Source organism: Trachinotus anak, unplaced genomic scaffold, assembly GCF_046630095.1.
Source record: "Trachinotus anak isolate AG129_WGS33_773 ecotype Australia unplaced genomic scaffold, CSIRO_AGI_Tana_v1 ptg000011l, whole genome shotgun sequence".
Taxonomy (NCBI): domain Eukaryota; kingdom Metazoa; phylum Chordata; class Actinopteri; order Carangiformes; family Carangidae; genus Trachinotus; species Trachinotus anak.
The window spans coordinates 13008328-13031224 of record NW_027273862.1 but is presented as its reverse complement, the minus strand read 5'-3'; the positions used below and the strand labels follow the sequence as shown (position 1 = coordinate 13031224).

At 38.6% G+C, this 22897-nt stretch overlaps 1 protein-coding gene across 1 annotated transcript in view; it reads right to left on the bottom strand.

The window, feature by feature from the left end:
- Positions 1-22897, bottom strand: part of LOC139627768 (CUB and sushi domain-containing protein 1-like) — a 400363-nt gene that overhangs the window by 187993 nt on the left and 189473 nt on the right. The window contains exons 4-5 of the mRNA XM_071488859.1: positions 12957-13151; positions 11727-11934 (exon numbers count right to left, since the gene is read on the bottom strand). Coding sequence (XP_071344960.1) covers positions 11727-11934; positions 12957-13151 — 403 coding nt within the window. The remainder of the gene's footprint in view (positions 1-11726; positions 11935-12956; positions 13152-22897) is intronic.

Genomic DNA, 22897 nt, shown 5'->3' with positions numbered 1-22897 from the left:
CACACACACACACACACACATATATATATATATATATATATATATATATATAAATATTTATACAAATTTGGGGAAAATGGTGTACTGAGACAAAAAAAAGAGAAGAAACTGACGTAAGAGACTGCCTGGAAGCCAATGTTCTACCATCCTCCCTAGAGCAAGACGAGCTACTGTAACTGCCCTTTAATAATGCCGCAGGTATACTGAGCAGATAGAGAAGACAATGAGGAAGGAAGAAACACAGATAAGAAAAAGGCCAGAAACAAAATATGAGAGGTGGTGAAAAATATTAAGCACACTTGTTAGAGGACCTTATTGAGTGCTTATTATGGGAGCCACAAAGTTCTGTCTCTGCAAATACAGTTGGGAAGGTTATCAAATCACTGAAAGAGACAGCTCATGAAAATCAGAGAAAAAGAATGTGAAATATGTCAGATGAGACAAAAGAACTGTCAATGTGTCTGCCCCAAGGCACTCCAACTCTACAGTATACACAGTGAATAGACTACAGTAGAGCAATATGTTATCTCTCAGTGAGACAACCAGTGGTCTTTCCCAGCTAGTGTGGTTAAATACAAATGTGCGGTAGTGTGACATAATGACATGACACGTGAGATAAGAGCCTGGAAACTAGAGCTAAAGCCAAGGGGAATTTTGAGGGTGCTATATAATGTGTACATTTCACACTCAGATTGTCTACACTCAAATAAAATACACAGTAAATAGAGTGCACTCTGTCCTAGTAATAGTGTAGGGAGTGATTTCAGGCACAACTAATGGTCTGCACCTGACCTATGACCTCCATGGGCAACGGGGCAAATTAAATTCATGTGTAATTCCTATAGGCACCAACAGAGCATCATATTATTGGGGTTTTAGTTTGGTAAGAATTTCTTTTTTTCTAAACTTCAGTGCACCTTCGCCCTGGTTACATTGACAAGTGTGTGATTTTATTAAACCAGCCTGGTAAAAGAAAATGCTCTTAGACAACTTATCTAGTACAAAAAAAGATTTATATGATGAAACAGGTTACTGTTATCAAAGAACTGATCCTTGGAGTCATGTTTTGTGTCGCACTGAAGTCATTCTAAATTTGAATCAAAGCTGGGAAGAAAAATGAATATTTTATATTTACCAAAGCAACTGAAAATAAATTAAAGAAGAAATAATTTATATTTACATTTACTCATTTGGCAGACACTTTTATCCAAAGTGATTTACGAGTGAGGGACATCATTAAAATGAAAAGTTAACTGACAGTGGAAGAGTCAGTGTTATCATGCCTGTTTGATGAAAAAAAAAACCCTGCATATTTATGGAAGGCCATAATTAGCTGGGCTGTATATAAATATGAATGGCTGGTTCAGGTGGAGATAACTGTAAGTAATTTAAATACATGGGTATTTCAGTGAATAAATGTACGAAATTTGAGAAGCTGATCAGAGACTTTGTGTGTATAATATTGTTTTTTTTAAAGTAACCAGTAATTATTGTTGTCAAATAAATGCAGTGGCATGAATGTTTCCCTGTGAAATGTAATGAAGTAGAAGTACAGTATAAAGTAGCATAAAAATATAAATACTCAATTAAAGTATAAGAGCCTCAAAATTGTACTTAAGTACAGTACTTAAGTAACTGTAGTTAGTAACTTTCTACCTCTTAAAACTGGTCCTCTCCAAAGTAATCATTCACTGAACTATAGCATTTCTGTACCATGTCAGTCATATTTGTATGAAAATTAAGTCATACTTGGTCCATTTTTAAAAATTTGATTTAGTGTAAACTAAGTGTGTGGTGTTGACTTATTCTTTGTTAAAGTCTTGCCGATGCATTTCTGTCCTGAGGAAAAACAATTACCTGTTTGAGTATTACTTTGGGAAATCACTGCTGATATCATACTGTTAAAGCCTCAGGCCCTGTGCATTTGCATACAGTGGTTATGTAATGGAAAATACGATTTCTATGTGATGATAGCAATATCAATAGCAATATGATATTGTTGTAAATGTCCTTATTTGCTGTACAAATCAATGGGTATTGTGAATTTGCTAATATTAACCACATGAGAATGCAGTTTATATATCATCTCAACAATGGGCTCAGATGAAGACCCATCTGTTCACCTCATAATTCCATTCTAGTTTTTGTAAATCCAAATTTAAAACCATTTACAACCTGATTAGTAAAACATTTGTTTTTTTCCCCAACAATATCTTGCAGAAATACTTCTGGGACTGAGAGAGTGACTTAACAAAACTTATCTCGGAGCTTCTCACTACATGTTTTCATGAGCTCATTTTAAACAAATAATCAGCTTGGATGAACTGAAAATCTGCTGCCAGCTAACAACATCTGACACTCCTGGCTCCCCCCTTAAGACTGCACAAACAATGCCACTGTTTCATTACATTTGTGAAAGACACATTTCTGTCTAGGGTTTGGCAAATGTTTAGATGAACACATTAAAAGTTTAGAAGAGAACAGGAATGAGTAAAATTTTGGCCACATGGTATACTGCCGAAAGTTGTTGAGCTCTGTCATCACAAATACACATTAGCAATTTTAAACTGAGTGAAAATGTAGGTGATGAAAAACACTTCAGCAAAAAAGCACTAGATTTTATTTTCTTCTGAATCCATTAAGAGCCACACTCTTATTTGCACTGAAGAAAAAAAAAAACATGTTAAGAGTATGACTGCACTTTTGAAGTTAATTATGTAAAGAAATGTAAGTTAATATCAATTATTCACTGTGCATCTGTGCCATGCAGCACTAACTACACTTTATATGTGCACAATTGATTCAAGAAATATCTTTGAACACAGTAACAGTTCACATAGCAAACCAGTTCCATTTTTGGTTCAGCTAACTAACTGATGAGCCTGCCCTGTCATGTGAGCTAGTAAGTGATACAGGCCAGCAATTGTGGTATCCTTCACTGGAGTCATCTGTGGTCAAACGTTTATGTGTTTCAAAAAGACTGCCCCAAAGTAGATCTTTCTGCAAGACTGTCCTTTAAAAAAAACCAAAAGCCCCTAGGTTACCTTGCAAGTAGCAACAACTCCCATGATCCCTGAATGTCGTCTTTTTTTTCATTGTTTTGCCTGAGTGGCAGAAGTTACATACTGTGTGTTTAAGGTCAGGGTAAGGGCTCAATTAAGGTATGTAGTGCCGATCATTAAGACTACGGTTAGGGGAAATAATGAGTGAGGGTATCCTAAACTGATAAAAGTACATGGAAGCAAGTCTGCATGCTAATGTACTAAGTTTACCAATTCAAATAAATGAAGTCCATGTGCATAGGAGAGAACAAAAATATGGAGAAATATGAAAAGTAGAGAGTGAAACAGATAAAAAGTGCAAGACATGCTGTACTTCCTCCATTATTCATAGGGACTGGCCAGCTGCCTGACATTGGAATGAGAGAGAGACAAGAGGTCAGAGAGATGGAGGACAGAGGGATGAGACTGAAAGGAAGGGGGAGAGGAAGAAGGAGTAAACAAGAAGAGAAAAGACAAGAGACTGATAAAAGTTTGAAAGAAGACAGGTCTGGTGAAGAGGAAACAGAGGTTGCAGCACAGAGGTTAGGTGGAGATGGAGAAGGAGAGGGAAGGGGAGACATAATGAAGGACAGGTCTGACAGAGAACAGCTAAACAGGTTTTAGGATAATGAGAGAAATGCGAGAGGAAGAGAACCTAGAGGAAGGACAAAAGCAGAGGAGAGAGAGGCTAAAGAAAAGCCTGCAAGAAAACCTGCAGAGACAAACAGCGGCTGATGGATGAAGACCATAGGAAAGGACATAAGACTAGAAATCCACTTAAATGAACAGGAGGGGAGAGGTTACACTAGAGGAGAGGTCGAAAGTGAGGAAAGGTGAGACAAAGAAGCAAATCTAAATGAGGTTAGACATTACAAATACCAGATTGCAAAGGATGGAGATAAATGAGAAAGCAAGTGAAGCTGGAAAGGGAGAAGTGATGGAGAAAGGAGAGTAGGGGATGGGGAAGAGGGAGAAAAGAGAGAGGTGCAAGTTTCACATGAAAAAAGGACTTATGAAGATAAAACAAAGAGGACCGTGATGTAGAAGAGACAGACAGGAGAGGCTGCAGAAGTAAAAAAAAAAAAAAAAAAAGGAGGAGGAAATGCGAACAGAGGAGAGGAGATAAGAGAAAACGAGAGGAGTGGTTTGACAGACCTGAGAGGAGTAGACAATAAAAGAAGAGAGGACAAATGGCAAAACAGAGAGGAGACGGGACAAAGAAACCAAGAGCAGGAGAGAGGTATTTCTGTGCTTACTGTAGCACTTCTCTATTATTAGACCACTGGCTTTTCGGTGATACATGAACATCACAGTGAGACACACATAACTTTCTACTGTCTGGGCACTGTTGTTTTGGCTCCTGTTCTCCCTTTTGGCTGCTTGTACTGCTGGCAATATATTATTTTAACTTATTGCAAGTCCCTGTGGATGTAAGCATCTGCAAAATGACAAAAAGGCACTGTAAAAATAAATGATTGGATACAAGTCAAAAAAGTTGGAAAGGACATTATTCACAACAGATAGCTGTTTATTCCAAGTGCTTAGTGCAAATCCCTGGTAAACCCTGGTACTTTTAATCTCATAACGCACCCACACGCTCAGAAATACATACACACACGGACACACACAGAGAATCACGCTACCAGTGAACATAATTTAAAATGTAAATGTAATAACAGGACAAGAGAGGTGTGTCAGGTGGAGAAAAGAGACTAAGAGAGGGCTGGTGGTTAGAAAAAGGGCAGAATGTAGAAAAGCGATGAGAGTAGAACGAATAAGGGAAAAATGGAAAAAGTCTGAGCCTATCTCTACGGAAGGTGTCACTGAATCACTTCATGGCAAGGTACTGAGGATGGAGAAGGTTCATCCAAAGATGCTGCAGGCCTTATGTGATGCCCTTTGAATTGACAGACAAGGCCCTAAGTTTCAGTAAAGGGGCTGGAGGGTGTGTTGAAATGATCAAGGAATCACACAGCTAAATCTTCCTGGGAAAACCTACCAAGGTCGAAGTGCGTGAAAAGAAATTCTGGCTGTCTGTTGAACCTCAGCAAATCCTAAACAATTCACGCAGAGCAATGTGGGCTCAGTCTTGATCATGGTAAAATAGACCAACATTTTATTCGCTTGAAGTTACTGATAGAGAATTGCTGATCTTGTCTACATATGTTTTGGGGTTGTGTAAAATGCTCATGGTTGTATTCCCCGGTGTTTTCTGTGGGAGGTGCCATGGAGGTCTGGGGTGTCAGAGCCTTTGAGTTTGTTCAAACCAGTCTATGGTTCAGTGGTGTCACCTGCCTTTTGCCCTGATTGTTTTAAACCATCGACAGTGATGTTAATATAGCATTCCTGCTGTCTGCAGATGATGTCCTTCTGGGTTCATCAGACCTTAATGTTTCCCTCACAAGTGTTGTGCGATTTGCTTGGAATAATTATCAATACCTTCATGACTGAGAGTATAGTTGTCTGATTGTTGTTGTTGGAGGTTTCTTCCTGTTCAAAGGAGAGATTTTCCTCCCCCTGTAACCAAGTGCTTGCTCTCTGTGGGAACTGTTGGATTTCTCTCTATAATGAAGTAAAGTCTCAACCTTTCCCCGTGAAGAGCTTTGAGATCATGTATATTATGAATTGGCGCTATACAAATAAAACTGAACTGAACTGAATTGAATTGTTGCATGAAGATGAGCAACTGCCTGGTGGAGAGAAGTTCTGGAGATTCACCCACAATAAGAAGACAAAAATGACATCGTAGTTACAGCCAGGTGAGATGGGAGGTTTGCTGTACTACAGGAATTGATGTTGATTTAAAGGAGGCAGTTGAGGCAGTACTGACAAATGGTAATTGGGGTTCGCCTGAGGGAGAGGCAAAGGGAGAGGGGGGGGCTAAAATGATTGAGAAGCAAACCAGGTCTCCATTAGCGTAGCAGACCTGATTTGTGAATAATAGTTTTCGTCACATTATGTCCCTGTTAGTCAAATAATGGAATATTTGGCAATTATGGCCTTTAGAAGCCAGTTAAAGATAGGGGGGAAGAGATTCAGTATGAAAATTCAGATATTTCATCAACCTTTTAAAATCACCATAGCAAACTACTGCTTATTAAAAAATCCTTGACTATCGTGGTGATGATACATTATAGCAAATTCTTGAGTTTTCAACACTGGAAGCTTGGTTAAAATCAATATGAATAATGCAGTGAGCAATAAGGAACAAAATATGATTAATTGCTGGTGGTTGTGCTTCTCGGATATAATGGCCTTTAGCAGTGTAAGAATTCATTCACTTGAAGAAGATGACAGTACTAACACTGTTGGGCTTTAAGCATCTCAGTTTGTCTTGTGCTTTGAAAGGCTGAGATAGAGGAGGGGAGGAGAACAGAAAAGGGGCAGGAACAAAGAAAGAAGAAGAGGGGAGACCCAGAGGGACTGTTGAAAGTGCAAAGAATACAGGAAGAGAGGGAGAAAAAGGAGGAAGAGGTGAAGGCTAGAATGGTAGAGGTCAGGGTATGGAAAGCAGGAGAGGGGTTTAAGAATGGCCCCGTTAACATTAATGAAACTGATAAACACAGCTCATTGTAAGTTCACCCAGAAAATCTGTTCAGATTTGAAGATGACAGCTTTAACAGATATTGGTGCATTCTTCTTTTATTATCTATGATCTCAGATTAGGAATTTTCCATGTTATTTTAAATAGGATGTTGTTATTTACGAGAAGGTTAAATATTCAGAATGTTTACATGATACTGGTCTGACATTAAACGTAATTGCACTAAAGTATGCATATGTGGAGTCTCTGACATGATCAGTCCAGAATCACCAACGTATTAATGCTGCCAGTGTAGTGCATCTCCAAACATCTTTGACTAAAAGCCTTGTACACATTTGATATTTTGCAATCCAGTATTGAGAGGTCAACATTTTCATTTCATTATACACCTAACATAAACTAAACTAAGTTAGACTAAAACTACATATTTAGAGATAAGGTTAGTTCACACGCATTAAATCAACAAGGTATCTCCTCTACATAAGACAATCACTGCTTCTTGGAGAAGCAGTCTGCTCTCCCCGGATGATCAGCTTTTAAGAAAAGTCAGAGAACTGGTTTCGCCAGATCAATTTGGATATTCATAATAATTCATGCAAACATGAGCAAATACATGCACTGAGAAGGACTGAAGGTCTCCTGAACTGCATAAACAAACAGCTGTGTGGCCTGTTGACTTTTCATTTGCCAAATAGAGAAATATAGAGGAATACATACAATAAGCCATACAGTGTGATAAAGATATTGGATGACAGTAGGCAGTAGCACAAATGCCTGGAGGTCTTACGAAGTCTCTCTTTCTGTCTCCTTGATCCTGTCTCTCTCCCACTATGTCTCTCAGTTGTCTGTCTTCATTCTGTCTCCCATTGTTTGTGCAGCCTTATTTATATTCAGCAAATAATCCTGGTGAAATAAAGTTCGCATTAGCTAGTGATTGCACTCTTCTGCCAATCTGACCTCACATAGCAGGCAGGTTTCAAAGCATTTGGGTACACATGTATGTGTAAATATATATATATATATATATATATATATATATATACATGTGTGTGTGTGTGTGTGTGTGTGTGTGTGTGTGCCGCAGTTTTTGTGAATATGCGTGTATATGTGACAACTAGACAACCTGACATTCAACCTGCCAGCTCGCAGACAGGAACATGAAACAGGAAATTGCTTTTGGGACAACCAATCAGAAAAAGCTCTCAGTAAACAGGAAGAACCCGTCACAGTGGTCCTGTCACGTGTCAGTCATGTTCACAATGACCTGCCCACATGCCTCAGTGAAACGTCAGTCATCTCTTAATCCCATCTCTGGAGAAAGGTACTTAGGCTTCTATAATATTGTGCAGGGCAGAAGCCCATTTACAGTGCATCCGGAAAGTATTCACAGCGCTTCACTTTTTCCACATTTTGTTATGTTACAGCCTTATTACAAAAGGGATTAAATAAATGTTTTACCTCAAAATTCTACACACATTACCCCATAATGACAAAGTGAAAAAAGGTTGCTTGAATTTTTTGCAAATATATTAAAAATAAAAAACAAAAAAATGAAGAAGTATTCACAGCCTTTGCCATGACACTCAAAATTGAGTTTTGATGCATCCTGTTTCCACAGATCATCCTTCAGATGTTTCTACAACTTGATTGGAGTCTGTGGTAAATTCAGTTGACTGGACATGATTTGGAGAGGCACACACCTGTCTATATAAGGTCCCATAGTTGACAATGCATGTCAGAGCACAAACCAAGCCATGAAGTCCAAGGACTTGTCTGCAGACCTCCGAGACAGGATTGTATCGAGGCACAGATCTGGGGAAGGGTACAGAAAAATTTCTGCAGCATTGAAGGTCCCAATGAGCACAGTGGCCTCCATCATCCGTAAATGGAAGAAGTTTGGAACCACCGGGACTCTTCCTAGAGCTGGCCGCCCGGCCAATCTGAGCGATTGGGGCAGAAGGGCCTCAGTCAGGGAGGTGACCAAGACCCCGATGGTCACTCTGACAGTGCTCCAGCGTTTCTCTGTGGAGAGAGGAGAACCTTCCAGAAGGACAACCATTTCTGCAGCGCTCCACCAATCAGGCCTGTATGGTAGAGTGGCCAGACGGAAGCCACTCCTCAGTAAAAAGCACATGACAGCCCGCCTGGAGTTTGACAAAAGGCACCTGAAGGACTCTCAGACCATGAGAAACAAAATTCTCTGGTCTGATGAAACAAAGATTGAACTCTTTGGCCTGAATGCCAGGTGTCATGTCTGGAGGAAACCAGGCACTGCTCATCACGTGGCCAATACCATCCCTACAGTGAAGCATGGTGGTGGCAGCATCAGGCTGTGGGGATGTTTTTCGGCAGCAGGAACTGGGAGACTAGTCAGGGTTGAGGGAAAGATGAATGCAGCAATGTACAGAGACATCCTTGATGATAACCTGCTCCAGAGCGCTCTGGACCTTGGACTGGGGCGAAGGTTCATCTTCCAACAGGTCAACGACCCTAAGCACACAGCCAAGATAACAAAGGACTTCGGGACAACTCTGTGAATGTCCCGAAGCCACTCCTTTGGCCCAGCCGGAGCCCAGACTTGAACCCGATTGACTATCTCTGGAGAGATCTGAAAATGGCTGTGCACCGACGCTCCCCATCCAACCTGATGGAGCTTGAGAGGTTCTCCAAAGAAGAATGGGAGAAACTGCCCAAAAATAGGTGTGCCAAGCTTGTACCATCATACTCAAAAAGACTTGAGGCTGCCAAAGGTGTTTCAACAAAGTATTGAGCAAAGGCTGTGAATGCTTATGTACATGTGATTTGTTTTTTTTTGTTTGTTTTTCATTCTTAAAATATTTGCAAAAATTTCAAGCAAACTTTTTTCACTTTGTCATTATGGGGTATTGTGTGTAGAATTTTGAGGTAAAAAAATAATTTAATCCATTTTGTAATAAGGCTGTAACATAACAAAATGTGGAAAAAGTGAAGCGCTGTGAATACTTTCCGGATGCACTGTAAGTATAGCTTTAAATAATTATATTGTCTTAGGCCTGGATCAGTGAACTTTGAATATTCAAGGTGTCTGGGATGAAACTAAGATGAAAACCATAAAATTGCAACATCTCTGGTTTGATTCCAACTTGAGATCTTTGTTTTGCCATATCAGCACTGTAACCTATATAATAAAAGAGAAAAAAACAAACACTTTACCACACATAACTACTGATACTGATGTCTAGTGAATATAAACGTAAGTTCACTTTGTGGACCTAATATACAGTAGTATACAGTATACCAGTAATCAACAACCTTCTATTTTAGATTGAGGATCTAAAGTTTTATTCTGATACAAAAAAGGTCATATCAGTTCATACTATTGTAATGTCAATCTGCTAACCTTTTACCTTAATATAATATATTTTAATGTTTTATCCAACACATAACAACACGGGTATGTGTTATCTGTTTTTTAAATTTTCATTTACTTTGTGTTCAGAAATAAATTTATTAAACTGCTGTGTCTTTGCAATTGAAACCATATTTGTTGTGACACATAATTTCTCAGGTTGTTGTGGTGGCTCATCAAACCTTTACTAAATTATCTCCCTCTACAGTGCTACACTGTTAACCTAGTAATAGCGGTTTTATTTAGCTTGCTTCATAGTGTGAATGCTTAGGGATGTTAACTTCAATCCGTCCAATCCTTTAAATTCACAATCATCAAATCAAAAGGCTTGAGTTGCTGTCACCCTTTTCAATGTGAAAAAATGTTGGGTGTACTCTCCAGTACACTCCCTGTCCTCCCCCTGCATTGCAGAGGGTGGGTTGACAGTGGTCTTTGAATGTTATACTGTCAGAGACAAGCTGTGTGTGTGTGTGTGTGTGTGTGTGTGTGTGTGCACAATTGGGTGTGTGTTATCTGCCAGAGCCTGGAGAAATGATCAACAGCTCACACTGTCAAAGGGCCACTTAAGACTTGACACAGGCACACAAAAAAATACACACACACACACAAACGGTATCATGAGAATGCCATGGTTGATGCGCATTGCTCTACTGGTGACAGGACTAAATGTGCAATTATAACCTATTTCTTTTGTTTCCATCTAGAGCTATCCTTTCTGCTTCCTTCACTCCACTTATTTATCTGTCGACCTCTCCATTCCATTCCTTTACAAGTCCCGCCACAATCATGAACCATTTTCTACACATGGAGGACAATGTCATCTATCAGTAGGAGTTAGAAGAACATGAAAAATGAGAGACAGTTTCTGCAGGATACGATGATCTATAAATGCAGTTTTTGGAATCATATTTACCAGTTAGAAAAGATTGATAAATATTAAAATTGCATTTCCACTGTTACACAGCCTCATCTTATTATCTCCCATAGATGCCAACAAACCTGGTTACATAGACATTTATATTTATGTACTTATTTGCATTGAGAATGCCATGCCACCTTGAATAGATTTGCAGGAAAACTTCAGAAATGATAAAACAGGCAGAAAAAGAGTGAATTCATCTTATTTGTTAAGCATTACAGAGACATATTGCATTCGCAATTTTAGAGAAAAAAAATTTTCCATTCTATTTCTGAGCAGACCTGGCCAAACAGCTTTTTCACTTTCTCCTCTCTAAGTTTTCTAAGTTCTAAGTTCCAGCAACTTGAACTAGCAACAACCCTGCATGCTTAACCTCTAGGCTGCAGTTAATCCCTGTGGGATTTGAATAAGTCAGGAACAACAACAGGACTCCTAATCAATGACTACACATCAGTAGTTGGACCTGTCCTCCCCAACAGCATCATAATTCCTCTTTTAATATTAAATGCCCCCCTTGAAGGCAAGTTATGGAAAATTGCAGTGAAAACAACTGTTCTCTTTAATGTGAACCAGTTAACAGAACAATGAAGCCTCCAGGCTATTAATTCTTGGACGGAAGTATCCTGTGTTGCCACTTTATTTACAGAGCAAGGCAATGTGGTTCACTGTTTATGCGTGTCCATCTATAGTACGCTTTCATTATGTATTTATACACCTTTCGACACATGATGCCTCCGTCCTGCTGATTCTCACAAAGATCCTCATGCACTCAGACATGACATTTTTGTCTACTTAACTCTGTGGTCTGTGCTCTGTGTATGATATGTATCTTACCATATGCTTGGTGCTTCTGTCCCGCTGATTTCCAGGAAGTCATATTTGTCCTCTAATAAGAAGTCATTGAAGACAAGAGCTATGGTGTCCCCAGGCTCAGCGAGGATTGACCATGTACAGTCCAGGTTGTTGTCATACTCTGCAGGGTATCCGGGGCTGGTTATTGAACCCGCAGTGCCTCGTAGCGTACCACCACATGCTCCCTCCGCTGGAGAGAGACAAAGAGGTAGAAGGAGAGAATGTGAAGGCAAAGTAAATCTCTAACATCCACAAGTATTTTTTATACATTGATTTTGGTGTTTTCTTTTCTGGGCAGGTTTGATTCTTTTTATTGTCTTTTATCAATTTAATAGTGGTTTTATCTTATTGGTTTTGTTATTTTCCATATCCTATGTCTATTCCTCATTTGCATTTGTTTCAAATTGTTTTACTGTTTTGTCATTTGTAAAATATTTTAAATTGCACTATTGTGTCTGAAAGGGGCTATTCAAATAAAATTGTTTGATTGATTTAATAAAAACACAAATATTTTAGTGTATTTTTTTCCTGGTAATTTCAATAGTTTAATTTCTGTTCATGAATTAACATTAAAAGATGCATGTCTTATTAGATAAATTAGCATAATACACATGCTAATAAGGATATTACAACTAAAATAACAACAGTATTGTCATTTTAACATCCTCATCATCAACTCTATTGTGACAGAAGTTTCATTTACACATTATCTGTACATCTTCAAACACTTAACAAAGTAATTGATGTGAAAACAAAGGAAACAGCATATCGGCTGAACACAACAAAGCAGAAAATGAAATCACTGAGTGAAGACTGTGTAAAAAACAAAAATATTAAGTGAGGTTTGCAGAGATTTATCACAAGATACTGAATCTACTGGCCCTGATGTTAAAAACCTGGACAGATCTGTTCTTGTCTGTAGACTAATGAACCATTAGAAGGGCTTTGCTTGAGGATTTCAGGCTCCATCTGGTTCATACAATGGTTTGTTACATTATTTGAGTGAGACCTTGCTGTGCTTTAAAAAGTAATCAATACACCAGCGCTTCTCATCTTTCTCTGGCCTGTGACCTCACGTTAAGGTCCTTCAGTTCTCATGATCCCAATTAGCAATTAGACATATTTTTAGATTATTTTACGGTTTTATATTATTTTACTTTTGCTGCTGAAATTGGTATATGGCATTTGCAGAAATTCATAAGAAATTCTTACCTCTACAAAATGGTGATGGGAAGTCCCACTGTGCTCCACTGCCAGGTGATACAATACATGTGAGGATACTGTGTCCTTCCAGTACAAAACCTGACTCACAGCTGTATCGGATCTTGTCCCCCATGTTGTACCGTGAGCCATGAATGACCCCATTTGGAATGAGGCCGGGGGTGCCACATGTATGGCTGGGCAGGACTGAAACACAGAGAGGAAAACAGAGAAAATTGTTGTTGATTAGTTATATCTATATTTATCTATAAAAGCAACCATTTGCCCACTGCAAAAAAATAAAACCAAAAACAACCAAACGAATCAATCAGCAAGGTACAAGGAAGAACCAAGCAGCCAACCACAGCTCAAATACATCTCATCTTTCAGATTCAAACTGCTCCCACTTTCACTCACTACAGTGGGAATTGACAAACTCCCAAATATGGGCAACACAAAATGCCAAAGTTGCGTATGTTTGATTTCTATTAACCTAAAAATATGTGAATGTGGCAGTGTGGTATTTAGGTGTCTGACTAGCATTTTTACTCCAATGTGCATCTGTTGTTGCCCGTTGTTAGATGACACAGCTCTACAGTGGGAGCAGCTACAGGCAGCTCATGGTATAACTAGGCCAAAATCAATCTATGACTGTAGCCAACACGCCTTAGCTCCACAGAAGGGGCAGCAACGCAGTGGCTGTAGTACAACCTGGACAAAATCCACAGTATCTATCCCTGGTGTACGCTGTGTGTTATGTGTATTTGTATAACTGGAGCATGTTAACTTGCTGGGTGTGTAATGTGTGCATGTAATGTCTATCCAAATCGGCACTTTGTGAGTATGTGTGTGTGTGTGTTTGCACAGTGCCATGTGTCTGCATGTAAGGGGTATTCAGTCAATCCGTGTGTTTGTGTACACTGTTCCAATTAAACGCTAGCATGGTAATTAGACAAAGCTTCACCATGAGACCAAGAGAACTAGGACAGAGAGAAAGAGCGAGGGATGGGATGGGTGAGAGGAAGACAAAGAGAGAGAGGAAGAGGAGAAAAAAAGGGAGGTGAAGAAACAGACAGGAGACAGCAGGAAGAGGAGGGGGGAAGACGAGAGACAGAGTGATGGTGGAAGGAAGAGAGGACGAGGAGGATGGGAGAGACAGGAAAGCGGAGAGACTCTAGTCAGACAGGAAAAGAGAGAGGTGAACTAATTGCAGTGGGCCCTAAACATGTATAATTTACTCTAATTGACTCATTATTTGGGAAAGTATGAAGTCATGAATCAGAGGGAAGTTACTCGCACTCAGCTGACCATGCTGTCCTCTGTGCTGCCTGCTTTGTTTCAACGACCTAATTCAAAGCCTAACCTAAAGCACTGACTGAAGGATGGACAGGCGGCGGGAAAGAAGCAACAAAAAGACAAGTGAACAAAAGGAATCATGTGTCTGGGCCAAGTCATTAGTCACACTGTGTGACCATGCAGTCCTGTGTCTGCAGAGCGCCATGTTTTAACAAGCCAACTTGGTGCACAAAGGTATTCCCTCATTTAGACCAATTTCTGAAGAAGTCATCCCAAAGAATCAGGGGGTAGTTTGGAAGGATAGTGTTCACAAGTATTGTCAGCATCCAGATAATCTCATACCTACAGATTATTTTTTCCTCCAGCTCTAAGAGAAAATGTTTTAAATTCTGGCAATAAGGTTGCTCTGTTTTCAGTCCTGTTGCTAATGTTCCTACAGCGCTATGGAGAATGGATGTGAGATAATTTATGCTATGGAGACCACTCATTTTGACAAGATCAGACAATTGAGGATTTTATTTAAATACATACGAAAACACAAACACACACACACACACACACACACACACAAACACACACATACACACACATACATACACTATAACTGTATTTAAAGGATGGTGAGACATTTTTTCAAAGTTAATTTTGTTCCCCTTTGTAATATTAAAATTCTTAATTCCTAAGTGAAATTGTAATCAGTATTACCATGCAACAGATTTAAAATTCTAATAATTATGTTGAACATGGGATTTTTTTGTGCTTTAAAATTAATAGTTGGAATAGTTGGACTTGTTATGAAATGTACTTATTCACTTTTGTCTCTCACCAAAATAGATAAAGAATAATGATAGAATAGAATAATAATATAGAAGAATAGAGGAATAATTTGTAATAGCAATAGTTTTGGTGAAAACAAAAAACAACCCCCTGGCACTCGTGAAATAAAGTATCATAATACTGTCTATACATTCTGCAGCCTGAAATTATTGGAGACCTAATGAACTGATTAGACAGATAATGTCACCTTCCTCCAGGTTTTGTGCGGTGTCTATAGGTCACTACCATAGTTCAGGGTTTGTGCTCAAGCTATGGCAAGAAGATTTCAAACATCAACCTCGATAAATCTAGCTGTTTATTGCACTTACACATATTTTTTAAAATAAAACATTAAAATTTAAATTCATTTTAAAAATTTATTTCAAAACATGCACAGTGGGTCTTTTCTCCAAAGCAAACTGCACTGGTTCTCAATGAGTGGTACCGGGGAAACTGTGTCTTAGCTGACGCCTTGTCTACAATATGCAGAGTGATATTCAGAGACAGTCAAGCTCACTGAAAATTTGGATTACAGAAGATAAATAGCTAGTTTCAAGTTTCCATCAATAATCAATACTATTTAGGTTACTTTAGAAACTCTATCCCAAACTTAAGAGAGCAATTCACCACTTATCAGAAGAGAACTATGGCCTCAGACTTTGAGGTGCTGACCCTCATCCCAACTGCTTCACACTCACATAGAGGCAACCCTCTATGTGACTGGACATCACAAGTTAATTTACAATTATGTATCCAATATGATATTTTTCTTTTACTCAATTTGGGATGGTCATTTCTGCTGTATACACACTTGCTGTAGATCCCACTGTTATCCTGGGGAGGGTGTAGACAGGAAAGATCTGATGTACATGGCAGTGAGGAAAGCTCAGCTGCACAGAAAGAGGTGCTGGGGCAGTCACAAGAACATTGATGATGGAACTGTGTATTTCTCTGTGTTTGTATTGGCATTCCTGTGTGTGTGTGTGTGTGTGTGTGTGTGTGTGTGTGTGTGTGTGTGTGTCCACTGGAAGTGACTGATGTTGCTCCTCTGTTGTGTTTGTCCCTTCTGGCTCTTCACAGCCTTGGGCCAGGTCAGTGTGTTGCTATGGTAACTCAAGGCCATCATTTTAATGGTGATGCAGAGGTGAGTAAAGACAGAAGGGTGATGGCTTGAGAGTGAGGCTAAGAACTGACAGCAATGGGCAAGTGGGATAAAGCGAAGAGCAGAATAAAAATAAGGATGAAAAGAGTGAGGAAGGAAAGGACAAGTTGTGTTGAAAGGGAAAGAACAAATGAAGGATGACGGAAGTAAAAGATGAGCGCCAGAGGGAATAAGGAAGTGAGAGAGACAGGAAGCGTTGGATGAGTTGATAAAGGCTTTTGATAAATTATTAATAAATTATAATCATCGTCTTACAGAAACCTTGTACATAGACAATTGCATCCTATTTTCTGTTTGATCCCTTCCACCCTCGCATCCCCTACCCCACTAAGAAAACTATACATTTTCAGAGTTCTCCAACATTATTTTCAGTTTCTCTATTAGTGTCAAACAACCACGAGAGTTTTTCCAAATAGATGTGTGAGCAAAGATCAAACCTAAGACAGTTTCTTGTTTCTCATAATTAGGCATGGTCTGTCTTTCTGGGTTGTTGTTCAGTTAGAGCCTGGCTTAGGATGAAAACTTGTCTCCATCTGTCTGTGTGTGATATCAGAGGTCAGGCCTAAAACTGCTGCTGCAGAAAAAAAAGCTAAACATCCTAAGCAAGGTCCTCTGCAGTACCCCTACAGTGTTCTCTCCGACAGTATAATTATGTAGTGATGCATATTAGCTAACCATCTACTAAAAATAGAAAAGCAAACAGCTCCTTGAAACTGTTGTTATGGATGCACAAAAGCATTTGCCGGTGGATAAAAGCCAACCACCATAACCTCTTGCTTTTTCCCAGAAGTATAAATGTAGTGCACTAGGGATAGACACATCGCAATTCAATCACACATACAATAATGGAAAAAATTAAATTCAATAAAAAATAGTAAGAATTATTAGGTTCATGGTAACAGTTATGGAATAGGCTTCTTGCATTAGCATGACAGTCACCAAGAACTGCAAATAGAGACCAGTTTTGATGGTGGAAAATTAAAATATCTACAAACATGGCAAAACACAAACCACTCCTCAGCACAATCACATTGCTGACACCCAGAGTCATACAGTATAGTAACAGATAAAACACAGAACAAACAAATGAATTTAAAATAATTAGGTCATATTTGTATATCATGCATCTATTTTGACTGATTGAAATGTAATGTGCGTTTGATGCTGTTTGTGAGCTGTTATTCTTTAAAAACACAGAGTGGAAAATGACCTCTTGTTACCTGACAGTAACAAAACAACTAGAGGGAACTATATCTGTATACACAGCATGTAACGTGCCATAAGCCACATCTGAAACAGATGTTTTGTCAAATCTAGCTCCCCATACCTGGTAAAAATAACTAATTTCTTGTTTGGTTTCCAGAGGGCCTGTAAAGTTAAAATCAAGCGGAACCAGAACAAATGTCAGACCGTGTGCACATATTGCCAAACAGGGATTTGGACAGATGTTAGCATTTGAAATTTGTCTGCAAAAAATGTATCTCTCAGAGTTTTAAAGCTTTGATCAAAACTTTCACAGAGTAGTTAACTTTTTTAAATTTCGTGTTTTTGGACCATTTTTTTCTTTTTGGTCTTAACTTAAAATTCAGACAGGATTTTACTCCTTTTATTTGAAATAAAATATTGCCTGTCACAGTTCTCTCATTCATCCACCAAAACTAAACTTTAGAGTACAGAAAAAAGCTCTTCAGTTCAATGAGTCACTTTCTAAAAAATATATTTTTTGCACAGTCACAACTCAACAATTTGTGCAGACTACAGTTGTAGTTCGGGCCCTTTTATAGCAGAGTTTGCACACTCAACTCTCAAACATAACTATTAGGAAAGTGCAGACGACTTAATTTTACCTGCCTACCGCCCACCATTTTAAGCCTGAATATATCACTCCCCATACACATCTCTGCTGACACCCTCAGCTCACATTGAAAACATTTCTCAATGGGTGCAATCCATAATCCATTAACACCTCTGCTCAGTTCTTATGGTGTATACTGTATGTATTAGAGTTGTTGCTGTTGGAAAGATGCCAAACCCCCTCAGCTAAATGGACTCCCTAGCACTGCTAGTGCTCCCATGGTGTAAATGTATTAACAGCTTCGCTGACACATAGTACATAATAACTCTAACCAACCAAACACTGATGGGGCTTCTGGCCAACTGTGGCCAAGGGCCATAGCTGAACGGTGCCCCTCACCACCTGCTGTGCTCCCCTAGTTTTAATATGTCAGCAGCTAATGCCACATTTGCAGCAAACCACCTTTGCTCCTTCCAATTGAGCCCTCTAAATTGATTTGCAGTTTTGTTTTGGGATATGTGGAAGAGGAGCAATGGTTTTCAGGATTACGCCCCTTTAAAGTGAGAAATGTAACCAGAAATGGAGGATGCCATCCGAATTGCTTAAGAAAAGCCAATGAATGTCATGAAGTCTACTTTTTTCCTGGTACATTCAAAATAAATAAATTATCTTGACAATTAATCAGTTGTTTAAGTCATTTATCAGGTGAAACTTTTCACTGTACCAGTTTGTAATTTTTTTTTAGGTTTTGCTGCTTTTCTTTGTCTTATTTCATAGTAAATTTAATATCTTTGGATTTTGGGCAGTTGGTCAGACAAAATTATAATAATCATAATCAGCAAAAACAATTCATGAAAATGATCGTTATTTGCAGCCCTAGTAATGAACATTCATAACTCATGGTATACCATTATGTTTATGCACTACTAAGTACACAGTTCACAGCTCCAGTCCTTCTCACCTTATCAGCCTGATGTTGGACAGAGAAATCAATACTACCTTGGATCTAGTGATGATCAAGCTTTCTGGAACACGTAACAGTGGTTAAAACCAAGGGATACAACAAGGAGGCTCAAACAAACACCGTGTGGTTATGGTTCATTCGGTTCATATTCAAAGCGGCATGCTGCACTGTAAGTCCCAATGATATTACAGATCAGAGCTTTCATTCCTGCATTTATTGCTTTGGGACAGAGAGCTGTTTATTATCTCAAATAGTGACTGCACTGTCCAAGATAATGAGAACAACATATCTGAATTCTGCTTGACAATTCTGGATGTTGGATTTTCCTTTTAAGTGTGCCAGCCAGTGATGTTTCCAGCATTAATTCCCAACGATCACCAGTGAAGGAGGGCAATCAGAGTACAGACTTCACTTTGTTCTACAACACAGAGAATACCATGGAATGATCCACAGACTAATGAGTCAGGGCTTGTAGAATCACAAGTTACATAGTAAACAACACCAGTGGATTAGAACTTGGTTGTGTACGGATAATACCAAATACTGCGATAACAAAACATGTCCTATCTACATACAGCTCTGCTCTCTGCCATCACAAGCTAAGACATAAAACACATTTAACCATAAAAAACTCAAGCCCCTAAAAAGTTACATTTCTTTGCTGCTTCCTTGGAGTAAACATATTAAAATGTATTAACACAGCCTTTCCTATGTTCCCTTGGTGAAAATATATTAGCAGGGCAAGTGACATTTCCAGCACTGCTTCTCATCAATCACCTGCTAAACAGAGTAATCACTGTAGCAGCTACACTCTGTTAAACACCAGCTCTCCTCAGCCTTTCCGGCTTGACTATAGAACCAAGAAATATTGCTTCCTAATGTACAACATCCCCATGCTGCGATGGTCGGCACCATAAAGACCAGCAACCACAGAATTGTGTTATAATTGTATATGTACCAACAGACTTGGGGCAGAAATGCAAGCCAATAGTGTTATAGCAGCAATTTAAAACAAATGTTTAAACTTAAAATGTGTTGCCCTGTTTTTACTCATACTTTTACATCCTGCTACCAGCAAGTTTTTTTTTTTTTTTTTTGAATATATGCATATTCTGAACATATTTAGTCATACTGCCGAGGCCTATTTTGAAAAAGAACTGATTCATTTTTTTGCATACTTGTGGGCAGAACAAAGAGCTGCAAGTATATCCAGACATTGAGAAATATTAGCAATCATTTGAGATACTTTTTCTGGCCATGACATTTAAGTTGAAACTGTCTGCCATGTGGTGCTGGGCAGGCAGTGTATATACCGTACGAGTGTAGCTTTATGGATGCTTAAGCTAGTTTTGTTCTAGTTTTGTTTTAGGAATTACCCAGCTTTTTAAACAAAGTTCATACAATTAAAACAGAATTTCTATAGGCCTAGTTCAAAAGCTGCCATTACTGTGCTATTTCATTTTGATACAGTACCTATGGAATACTCATTTCACAGTATGTATGATCTTATTCTTGAGATAATCCTAAATTGAAAGAATAAAAAAAACAAACAAGCTTTTTTGATATGAGGCTCAGGATAAAGATCAATAATAGTTCAAGGTTCTCAGCAGTAGATTAGGGGTAGGGTGCCAAGAGCTTACAGAAGGTGGCCATAGGGTGTATAATTATCACTTTACTATCGTTGTAATGAGACTGTAAAAACTGACTGGCATTCAGTTTTTAACAGCTGTTTAAAAGATCACCCTTTGCTTTAAATAAACTTAATCATCCCTTATTTAATTTATTTAGAGCAAAATCTAACTTTATATTTAATTCAACAATAGGAATATGATTCTGATCTACAGGGGGAAATATTAATGACTGTATGATCAATGACCGTTCACTCAGTCAGTTATAATCATTATGGTTGAGTCTAAATTTCCACAAAGAACCTAATCTATTGCCGAGGCACTGGAGCCAGGTTAGGGTAAGATGCAATGCCTGTGTCTACTTTGTATCAGACAGGTACTGAATAAACCAAAGCTCACCGCTCCCCTACAAATGCTGTTCAAACCCCGATGTATGGTCATGTGCTTGTGTGGGAAAAGAATGAACCTGTGGATACCTGCGGCAGAGATGAGGAGCTCACTGACTCCAGAAGACATCAGTGTTGCGCTGGTGCTCATCATGTGAGGACAGTGCCTACTTAAGATGTTCAGGGCAAGACTGACTTTGAAGGGAACTCGGTGCATTCCCGGTTCACACTGGATCCATTACATTCCCCAGCTGGAATGGGAGCACTGGGGAATCCCCCAGTCAAATTATGGGAGGTTATGGAGGAACAGGGCATATGAGTTTCCTTTATTAAGACATTAGAAGCAGAACAGAGGACTATTTTCATGGCCTTAACTTATATCAGTTCATTTAAAACAACTTCCCCAAAGATCTTTGATAAAAATAATTCAATCATTTTTAGTTTTTTTCTGTTCTTATTCTAAAAAGAATACCTATCATAGTGGACACATGAAAATCTATAGTAACTATATGGTAACTATATGGTAAAACTAACACTGATAATTGATGAAACTGATAAAAGACTCAATCCTTGGCTTAAATTAACAGATTTTTTTAATTCAATGTTATGTTTTATTGTACTGTTAATTTTTATATGTTATAATTTCAGTGAACCGTAGGTTATTTAATGCTTCCCAAGAGGCATCATTACATCACTTAGGCTATACTTCATGCAAACAACTGAATTTGTATAAAAATAAGATAACAGATTCCCTTTTCACAGCACACATTTTGTTTTATCATCACAGGTGTTACAAATAACATCACTGATGGCTCTGTTGCATTCAAGCATCACATGACGATTTGCCACCAGGGACCTGAAAGCAAAGTGGCTAAATGGGATTCTGCCTTCATTAACTTTATTATTTGCTGTCAACATTACTACTGTGATGAGGCCTGTCAGTACAATCAGTTTAACACACCTCGAGAGCAGCTGAACACAAGCTGAAACTCTTGTTTTCGCTGACGTTGCTGCAGTGATGTAGAAGTGTGCTCCAGGGTGTGTCAGTAAACCACAGCATCATTGATGGACGTGGTCACAGGTGTCTTAAAGCACACCTCTGATCACACTCAGCCACACTTGTCAGAGATGACGACTGTAGTGAAAGATAGAAAAGACTTTTAACCAGAGGGGCTGCTTTTGAGCTTGCTATTATGTAACTCTTTAAGAATGAGCAATAAATAGGAATTGTTAATATTATTAATATACAGTAACACCCATGAATGTAAAACTGCCTAATAAGTATAAATAAATGTATGATAACTTTCAAACTTTTCAAAGTCCTTCAGGACCAAAACCTCTCGCCACAAAAACAGCTTCTTCCCGTCTGCTATCAGCCTTATCAACAAGGCTAGAGAGCCCCACTGTTACTGATCCTCCTGATCCCCCTGATCCCCCCTGCCCCCCTATAGAACTACTGCTCATTCCTGTAACATGCACAGTGTAAATATCTATACAGATTATATTTATATATTTTTTACATTGTCTATATTTTTTGCACTACATTCCCCATGTCTCTATCATTATTGCAAATATCCCACATCTTTGTTGTATATTTTTTTATCTTAATTTTATTTTAATCTTATTTTAATTTTTAACTTGTAAATTCTACCTCTTATTTTCCCCTAAGTCTATTTATGTTACTGTTTGCAGCAACCACCAGCACAAATTCCTTGTATGTGGAAACATACTTGGTAATAAAACAGATTCTGATTCTGATTCTGAAACTTCATCATTTTGCACACACATTTTCTTAACTGTAACTAATAGGACACATGTTTCTTAGTAAGTCCTCAGAGCTGTTGCTGTAACTAACCAATGTCAGTTACAAGTGTGTGTCTCTATTTTTGATCAGAGCTGTCCTTTT